The sequence below is a fragment of the Mchenga conophoros genome, linkage group LG16 (assembly GCF_057382185.1).
Source record: "Mchenga conophoros isolate Kocher_MC1m ecotype Shallow Benthic linkage group LG16, M_conophoros_male_GT1.1, whole genome shotgun sequence".
NCBI lineage: Eukaryota > Metazoa > Chordata > Actinopteri > Cichliformes > Cichlidae > Mchenga > Mchenga conophoros.
In genome coordinates, this window is record NC_140541.1 from 28,865,990 (window position 1) to 28,876,426 (window position 10,437).

General features: G+C 41.2%; 1 protein-coding gene across 1 annotated transcript; it reads right to left on the reverse strand.

The window, feature by feature from the left end:
- Positions 1-3,952: 3,952 nt before the first annotated feature.
- Positions 3,953-4,879, reverse strand: LOC146557007 (olfactory receptor 11A1-like). Its single transcript, XM_085249340.1, has one exon. It carries the CDS (start codon positions 4,877-4,879, stop codon positions 3,953-3,955), a length of 927 nt encoding a protein of 308 aa, XP_085105466.1.
- Positions 4,880-10,437: the final 5,558 nt, after the last annotated feature.

Genomic DNA, 10,437 nt, shown 5'->3' on the forward strand with positions numbered 1-10,437 from the left:
TTTCTCTATAATATGTTACAGTGGATAAGATAGATCAGTAATAATGATATATTATATTCATTAGAAAGAAATACCAGACATCAATATAGCTGAGCAAAGTTTCTATGATATCATTCAAATGCTGTTTTACACACACATGTTACCTGATTATGGCACATTCCTTCTCAGCAGCTGTTGCACCTGTTGTACAATGTCCACATTAGCAATCAAAAACAAACAGCAAGTAGTTTTATACTTTAAAAGATTTAGGATTCAATTACACAGATTCTTACATATTAAGAACTCATAACAATAAACTCAGCTGCTTCCCTCCAGGTTGAACAAGACAAAAATAAGCTTCTGCTAATATTTATAGCTGCAACACAGAGGAGGAGGAGGAGGAGGGACAAACGGTGGCATTCTTTTCTTTTGACAGATATTCCTGAGTTTTTGTTTGTTTTAAATAAGATACTGTCACGTCCGGTGTGGCAGACGTGTGGAGTTGTAGAAAGGACCCAAAAGGCGGCAGCTCTGGTGCAGGTGAGTATTTATTTACAGGAGTGGGTACAAACAGCAATGGTGGGTGAACATGAAACTGGAAAACCTAAACTGGGTAAAACTAACAAAACAAACCAGAAACGAAGATGCAGGGAGGTCCGGGGAAATACATACTGAGAGACACAGGGAGACCAAGGGGAAACAACATAGACGAACCAGCAACGACTAAGACAGAAGACAAGACTTAAAAACACTCAGAGAACACAGGGAGATCACACACAGGTGGGGGACACAGCTGGGAGTGATTAACGTGACGAGACTCGGGAGGCAAATTGAAAACACTCACATAAGACGCAGACCTTCAAAATAAAACAGGAAATGGTAAATGGCCTGTATTTATATAGCGCTTTTACTAGTCCCTAAGGACCCCAAAGCGCTTTACATATCCAGTCATCCACCCATTCACACACACATTCGCACACTGGTGATGGCAAGCTACATTGTAACCACAGCCACCCTGGGGCGCACTGACAGAGGCGAGGCTGCCGGACACTGGCGCCACCGGGCCCTCTGACCACCACCAGTAGGCAACAGGTGAAGTGTCTTGCCCAAGGACACAACGACCGAGACTGTCCAAGCCAGGGCTCGAACCGGCAACCTTCCGATTACAAGGCGAACTCCTAACTCTTGAGCCACGATCGAAAGACATACACGCAATGACACAACACACAAACTTCACACAGACTGGGGAACACATAGGAACATGAAAACAAAACCCAGAATAATAATAACTACTAAAACATAAACACGGAGTCACAAACTCTGGATCATGACAGATACACTGTAAAATCATTACATCAACACATCAGTTATTACAAGTCTTTAGTATTGTAGAAGATAACTTTTTTCTTATTATTAAGGGAATTCAAATTTCTCCACAAATGTTTTGAAACAGCCTAAAACTTGCCTGACCTGAACCTGAACAGTGTTCGGTTACTGGATGAATGTGCAAACCACCATTTGTCCATAGGGTGCACATGGGACCAGGATGATTGATTTTGTAATTGTATCTTCAGTTCTGTATGTTCTGTACACTTGAGTGAAGATTGGCACTAAGCTATCAACTGATTGCCATCTGGTGGTGAGTTGGATCAGGTGGCGGGGGGGGGGGGGAGGATGCTGGACAGACCAGGCACACTCAAGTGTATAGTAAGGGTGCACTGGGAATGTCTAGCAGAGGCCCAGTCAGCGAGATCCTAGACTCTCACTTCTGGCAGACTTTAATAGCATTTCTAGGGACGCGTCCCGCATGGTGTTATGTCCCGGCCTAGGAGTAACCGGGACCCAACATGAAGGTGCAACTCCGCGCTCCAACCACTCCTGAGAAAGGTCAGCAAAGGCGCATAAAGGTGCTAGCAGCAATTTATTTACTTCGGACATGAGCTGTGCCCAAAATAACAAACAGAAAGATTTCTAATGTTCCTTAAGCTTTCCTTTTAAAACAAATGCGAACAAAAGACAATTTTCTAACCTACACTCCCTTGTCAAAAACATGAGAAAAAGGGTTCAACAAAAAAGGGCTTCTCACTCCTACTAAATCTGCTGCAGTGCTCAATATATACAGTGAATACACAATTACAAGCAATGTTTAAACAACTATTTACAAAGGTGCTCTTATCTCACACAAGATATCTCATTTACTGACAGCTCACACATTGCAAATTTTGACCCGATTTTTCTTCCTTTCAGCTGATTGGCCAATGTCATATCAATCACAAATGTAACAATCCAATCAGCGAACAGATGTGTTTGGCTGTTGAAGGAGTGCTAAATTTGTGATTGACATGACATTGATCAATCAGCTGAAAGGAAGAAAATTCGGGTCTAAATTTGTACTTGTAAGTTGAAATCCACACACAGCCAAGAATCTGAGCGCAGAGTTTTTTATTTTTTCTTTGTATCTGTAACCAGACCTTAACAAAAAAAAGTTGTAACTCGTGTAAATATTTTTTTTACAAACACAAATCTTTTTTACACACATGCAAATTCTCATCTGTAGATGCACATACCATTCATTCATTCTAAAACCTTTATCACCAAAGGTATCATTACACCTTTAATCATGAATAATAACATTCCTGATGAGTTCCACAATTTCATAAACATTAGTGCCCCCATTAGAGATGCAGACCTTTGAACTTGGTGAATAAACTGAGCACTTATAAAAAACTTAAAAACAACTGAAGGAACGGATGTCTCCTCTTTAGTATAGAAGATTGTCTGGACTGGTTGTGGAAGGAATTACCTTCATTATCCCCTACACTGTTAAAATTGTTATTTCTCTTCTTCTTTCTGCTGTTTAGTTTTCTACAGTTTATTCTATTCACTGCAACTGAGAAATACTTACCTCTTTAACATTCATGGAGCCTTATTTCTTCAAAGGGACAGAAAAGGTGTTAGAGAGAAGTAAAACAAGTAAGTAAGGTAAGTTAGGAGGGAGCAGGAAGGAGAGCTGGAAGGGGAGCGCCCGATCTGGCTTCCCACACCTCCCCACCGGATCAGGCTGTATGCTCTTCCTCCCCACTGCCTCTCAGAAAAGGGAACAAGAGCAGAGGGGAGAAGAGCGGAACATTTTCTTTAGCTGATTTTATAACTGCATTATGCTTGTCCTACTAGACCTAGTCTAAATATATAGTGAAATGTAGTGCCCACTATCTCATTCAGGGATTACCATTACTACAGGCAGCAACCACTTTGGAATTACAGCATTATTGCAGGTGAATGCGGCACCTGCACGAGGAGGCAGTGCCACTTACTTTAATTTAAAATACCAAGATAGCAACAGACTCTGTGATACAGTGGAATGGATGTACTGACTCGAGGGCAAATCCGCTCCACTGTGTCACCCAATTCTGGAACTGGCACTAGGCAAAGAAACCCGGTTCCTTGATTTTCTTATAACAAAAATAACTGGGGTTCTTTTTGTGTGTGTGTTCATGCATGAGTTAGTCTGCATTTGTGATTGTAGGCCTATGTGTTCCTGTGTTCTATGTGGAACTTCATGAAAAGGGATTGAATATCACAATTATGTTGTTTGGCCTTTGGAGTAACATTGCATCCAGGGAAAAGATCTTGTGTGCATTTGCTGTACGTTGGTATATGGTATCATGAGCATGATCTGTCTGCATATATATTCCCTCTCTCACTGTTCTGGGGTGACGATGTTAAGGAGAGTGTAAGAACCAAAATTTGGTTTCCTGCTTAAGAGCAATACAATACTATAGAGGGTTACATGAGCCTGTTAGTTTATTTTAAATAAATTCAAAAAAAGACACAATTTTGGACTTTTTAATAAATTGCTGTGTTTAGAATTTAGAAAAATTACATGTTGCCAAGTAGTTCTTTGCAAAGAACTTAAAAAAATTAATTGCATGGTTATTTTGTGAATATAAGTAAATCTGCTGAACAAAGACATTTATTTTCTCTTTAAGAGAAACCTTTGATATGATTGCCTTATCTTTGGTAAATTAAATCCATACATAAATGGGGTGAGCATTGGTTGAAAAATGAGGACATACATAGGCAAAATTATATGAACTTCATCTAATACCTGAGAAACTACAGACCTGAAGTCAATAAAGTAAAATATATACCCGACAAACAGGTTTGACACAGAGATGATCTGAGGGGTGCAAGTAGTCACAGCCTTCTGCTTGTTTTCTTTCGATGGTTTTCGACAAACTCTCAAAATCTTCATGTAAGAGACTAAAATGAGACTGAAGGGTATGAAAACACTCACAGTTGCGAAGGATATATCAGAAATAAAGCTTTGGATTGAAACTGAACATGAAAGTCTAATTATTAATTGGTGGTCACAATACACGTTGTGAATAATATTTTCACAAAACTTCAAACTGAAGATGAATGAAAATGAGAAAATAAAACTAAGAAATGAATACAGCCACACCAGCAGAATCAACAAAAACACTCTCTCTGTGTTCATAATGACATTATAGCGTAATGGATGACAGATTGAGATATATCTGTCATAGGCCATGGCTGCTAAACTACAAAGCTCAACAGAAGCACTTGTGTACAAACAACACATCTGCAGAAAACACCACGGCACAGTCACCTCGTGGCTGTCTGAAAACATCTGTGAGAGCAAAAGAGGATACAGTGATGTGCTGGCATTTATTTCATTCACACATAAATTACAAAGAAGTATATACATTGGCTCATGCAGCCTTCTGTCCACACGTATGACCAAAATAAGGAGTGTGTTTGCCACACATATAGAGACATACCAGACCAGTATTATTACAAAATAAAGGTATTTTAACTCTCCAACATTTTCAAAAGCAGACAGCACAAATGACACAATCTCACTTGAGTTTTCCATTTTCTCCATAATATCCCACAGTGACAAAGATAGGTCAGCAATAATATATATTACATTTGCTAGACAGCAATACAACGACCAGGTATAAATTGCCAAGAAATGTTTCTACTATGATACCGTTCAAATGCTGTTTTACACACACATGTTACCTGATTATGTCACGTTCCTTCTCAACAGCTGTTGCACCTGTTGTACAATGTCCACATTAGCAATCAAAAACAAACAGCAAGTAGTTTTATACTTTAAAAGATTTAAGATTCAATTACACAGATTCTTACATATTAAGAACTCATAACAATAAACTCAGCTGCTTCCCTCCAGGTTGAACAAGACAAAAATAAGCTTCTGCTAATATTTATAACTGCAACACAGAGGAGGATGAGGTTGCTGAGGTTCAATTCTCGACCTCACCGATCCTTTAATAATGCAGCTGGAGAAGAAGAGTCAGATGAGGCTGAAGTATCCTTTCATCAAAGCTTTATTACCAATGCGCATTGAGAGATCACACTACATGCAGCCACAGCAGTGGATCTGAGCAGCAACTCCTCAGTCTGTTCATTATAAAGGCTCTGGGCGCTTCCTTAAGGGACTGCCCCTATAGTTATCTAGTAGTAACACAAGCATCTTGCAACCTTTAGCTTACATGCTCAGTCACAGGGGCTACAGGTGAGCCCACCCTCATGCTCGCTACAGTCAGCAAAACAAGTCATAAAAAGAATACATGTTGTTTCCTTATCAACCACACCCAAGGACACACCCCCAAACATTCACATAGAAGGGTACACTCCCCAACTGTTCCTCTGTAGTTTCCTGCTTTTCTGTTCTTCTTTACAACCTACTCCTTATCTCTGCACATCATAAGGGAACTGAAACATGCCACCTGCTCAAATACTTTCTCACAATCCCCCTTTTGATCTCTGCTAAGAGATCACACTATTCAGCTGGTGTTTCCCTTCCAAGTCGTCTTGGTCCACTGCAAACAAAGGCCCTATGGTTGGGATACGAACTAAAAGCTGATTTCCCCCAAAGTAGTAATAGAGCCAACAAAACCATATCATTTAAGTTGAGATCCTGATACCGAGGTTAGCCAGGCGGCTAATGCTATCTACCGCCTGACTACCGAGGATAGTGACGTCATCAGCGAGAGACCGGTGACCAGCATCGCGGAGCATGACGTCCGAGCGGCACTGAGGAGAGTGAACACAAGGAAAGCGGCGGGGCCAGACGGCATCACCGGCCGTCTGCTGCGCTGCTGTGCTGACCAGCTAGCAGGTGTTTTCACTTACATCTTCAACGAGTCCCTGGCGAAGTCTGTGGTCCCCATATGCTTCAAAAGATCCACCATCATCCCTGTGCCCAAGAACAGCAAACCCTCATCCCTGAACGATTACCGGCCAGTTGCACTGACCTCGGTAGTAATGAAGGTGTTTGAGAGGCTGCTGAAGAACATCATCTCCTCCTCCATCCCAGACACCACAGATCCGCTGCAGTTCGCCTACAGATCCAACAGATCCACAGAGGATGCCATCGCCCACGTCCTACACACCACTCTCAGCCACGTGGACAAGAAACAGGGTAACTATGTGCGAATGCTGTTTGTTGATTACAGCTCAGCGTTTAACACAATAGTGCCCTGCAGACTGTTCACAAAGCTGAGGGATCTGGGACTTAACAGCCGTCTGTGTGCATGGGTGTTGGACTTCCTCACTGGCAGAACTCAGGTGGTGAGGGTGGGCAGGTGCTTCTCCAACAGCATCACCATCAACACAGGAGCACCTCAGGTATGTGTCCTCTCGCCACTGCTCTACTCCCTCTATACTTCAGACTGTGTGGCCACCCATGGCTCCAACACCATTGTGAAGTTTGCTGACGACACAGTGGTGTTGGGTGCCATCTCCAACAACGATGAGGCGGCCTACATGGATGAAGTGAAGAATCTGGCATTGTGGTGCCAGGACAACCACCTCCAGCTGAACGTCTGCAAGACCAAGGAGCTGGTGGTGGACTTCAGAAGGGGTCAGCACAGAGACTACAAGCCCATTATCATCAATGGAGCTCCAGTGGAGAGGGTGCAGTCCTTCAAGTATCTTGGTGTCCACATCTCCTCAGACCTGACATGGGCTGCCCACATTCAGGTCCAGACCAAAAAGGCTAGGCAGCGCCTGTATCACCTACGGCAACTGAGGAAGTTCAGAGTCTCTCCAAAGATCCTCAGGATTTTCTATACAGGCGCTGTGGAGAGCATCCTCACACAGAACATGACATCGTGGTTTGGGAACAGCTGTGTGAAGGACCAAAAAGCTCGCCAGAGAGTGATCCGTACAGCAGAACGCTGCTGCAGGATTGCTCTCCCCCCGCTTCAGGACACCTACACCAGGAGATGCCGGACTAGAGCAGCGCAGATACTGAAGGACCCGTCCCATCCTGGCAACAAACTGTTCCAACTTCTGCAATCTGGTAGAAGGTTCCGCATCATCCGGGCAAGGACAGAGAGACTCAAGAGGAGCTTCTATCCCCAAGCCATCCGGGCCCTAAACACACACACCTGCCCTCTCACATCATCTATAATTGACTGAGACAGGACTCTCTTCCAGACACTCTAAACCAAGGCACAATGTACATTCCAAATTCCTTTAATTTTAAATATGTTTATATTGTCGATCCTGTAAAATAGTCAGATGTCTATTCATATTAATGTACAGAATTCACCTGCTTGCTGCTACTACTGCACATTCACCCAGTGTATATACTATATATATATATAATGTTCTTCCTCTACACCCCCCCCCCCCCCCCCCAAAATTTTTGCACATGTCGAGGAGCATGTAAGGCTACATTTCACTGTGTGTTATACTTGTATAACTATGCATGTGACAAATAAAGAACCTTGAACCTTGAACCTTGAACCACCAAAGTGGAACCCTTCTCCACTTGAATCCCTTCTAAATGACCCTTCTAGGAATGCATGTCTACTTTCTAAGGCGACTGAGGTCTTTCAACATTTGTCAGACAATGCTCAGGATTCTTTGCGAGTCTGTTGTGGCCAGTGCCACCCTTTATGCTATTTCATAGGGCACATCTGCACCAGGGCAAACATCCGCCTGCTATACAGATGAAAATAGAGCAACAGGACTGCTGAGTCTTTGATTTTATTTATTTTCTGCTGTGTTTCACTTGCATTTATTTGAAAAACTGAGTCTAAGCAAAAAATAATAATTTTATTTTATGTGCTGGAATGTGCAGAAAATAGGGTTAAATATTAAACAAATTTCCTCCAGTCAGAGAATGTTGCATATAATTTAATTTTTGCTTGATGCATAAAGTTAAAAGATTAAAACTAATAAAAATAAATTTTAAAAAGAGACTTTTCCATTTGATTACATTTTGTATGATTGATTATGCAGAAAAAGTAGAATTGGGCTGAAAGATCTATCGCTTTATCACCTATTCAGGTTGTAAATTGTGTTTTAAAAAAGTAACTAAGTAACTAAGTAATTAATTACTTTTGAAAATAAGTAATCAGTAATGTAACAAGATTACTTTCAAGTAACTTGACCAACACTGGTGACAAGAGCCTGATAGTTAATTTTAAATAAATTCATTTAAAGACACATATTTAAAGTATTTAATACGTTTCTTTGTTTACAGTTCAGAGAATATTACATGTTGCAAAGTAGCTTTTGCCAAATTATTTTAAAAAGAAAGAGTTGCATGGGTCTTTTGGAATTTCAAATATATCTCTGAACCATAATATGATTGCTGAATGTTATAAGCATAGCATAGCATCTTTATTTATAAAGATTATTATTATTTATAATGCACACTAGGCACACTCAGGTGGAGCTGGTCTTCCGACCTGAGGGATTGGGAAGGTATGCATGGATGAAGAAGCTCAGAGAGGTACAGAGGGGCAGCATTGGACAAACATTTAAAAACAAATAAAAGCAGCTTAAAATGGATCCTAAAATGCACGGGCAGCCAATTAAGTGAATATAAAACTGGGGTGATATGCTCGCATCTACGAGTCCCAGTTAAAAGGCATGCAGTCAAACTGAAACTGAACTAGCTGCAGTCAAAAAACAGAAGATCGACTCACCCCAAAATAAAGAGAATCACAGTAATCCTGCTGAATGGTTACAAAAGCATGGATTACTGTTTCAAATTGCTGTCTCGCAAGAAAGTGCTTAATTTTGGCCAGCTGCCTGAGATGAAAGAAACTAGACCTTACAACCGACCTGAACTGGCTTTCAAGCTTAAGCTCAGGATCCATTTTAAAACCCAGATTAACAATCTCTGTTTTACAGAATGATTTCAGGGATTGCAAATCAACACACGGAACAGCAGTGGAGGCAGGTTTAAACACCATTACTTCAGTTTTAGAATTGTCAAAGCAAAGAAAGTTTAGCCTGTATCTAGCCCAGGTTTCTTAAGAAGTGGTTGCACAATTGCATCTTTGAAATTCTTTGGAACCACACCTGAGGCAAGGCTGCTATTTAAAATGGTTAAAATAGTTGGACCTATGGTAGAAAAAACTTCTTTCAGAAAACGGGGAGGGGTAGCATCATAAGGTGAGCCTACAGGCTTTAAATGATCCCCCACCTCCTGTAGCTGAGCAAGAGTAACCGACTCAAACTGTTGAAAGACAGCTGAGCAAATTGGAAGATCAGAGGGGTCAGATGTGGGCAAAATAATCCACGCCCTAGCCGAGGCTACCTTGTTCATAAAGAAGTGCAGAAACTTTTCACACATTTCATGTGAAGGCTCAAAACTAAGAGCAGAGGGAGGGCTTAAAATAGTCTCAGTTAACTTAAACAATATATGTGGTTTCTGATAATTCACCATAATAATGTTTGCAAAGTATTTCCGCTTTGCTTCTTTTATTGTAAGCTGATATAAGGCCCAGCGCTCTCTTAAATTTTGTGAAGGGACCTGTAAGTTATCTTTTTTTCCATCTCCGCTCAGCCCTACGACATTCACGCTTCGCAGAACGAGTTTCATCATTCAACCAGGGTTCAAACTTAGTCTTAGGATGCCTAATTTTTAGAGGGGCAACAATATCCAAGGCAGTCTGACAACTGGTATGAAACCGTAGTTCCTCTACGTATTGGAGTGTGTCAGGAATGGAGAACTGATTATAGTAGGTGGAGAACCGAGCTGCAGTGAAAGAATTTAACAAACGAGTTGTCTTAGCAAGGACATGCCTCCTGAATTCATTTCTAGATAAAGAAATGTCAAACAGAACCGGCATATGATCAGAGAAAAAAGGGTCAGAGACTTTCAGATTAAAAACAGGCAATCACTGCGCTAAAACCAGATCGAGACTGTGACCACAATGTTGCGTGGGTGCAGACACACATCGAACTAAATTAAAAGAATCAGTAAGATTAAAAAATTCTTTAATCATGGGCTTTTCTGGACAGCACACATGAATATTAAAATCCCCGACAATAAGAAAGGAGTCATATTTTATCGTGACTTCAGTTAGAAATGCAGCAAATTCCTTTATTCTCCTACAGAGCAAAGATGCTCTAGGATAATCTCATTCTGAACAAAGATAT

Bases quoted from the DNA above. Each gene is read 5' to 3' on its own strand.
- LOC146557007 (XM_085249340.1), bottom strand. From the start codon at position 4,879: ATGGAAAACTCAAGTGAGATTGTGTCATTTGTGCTGTCTGCTTTTGAA.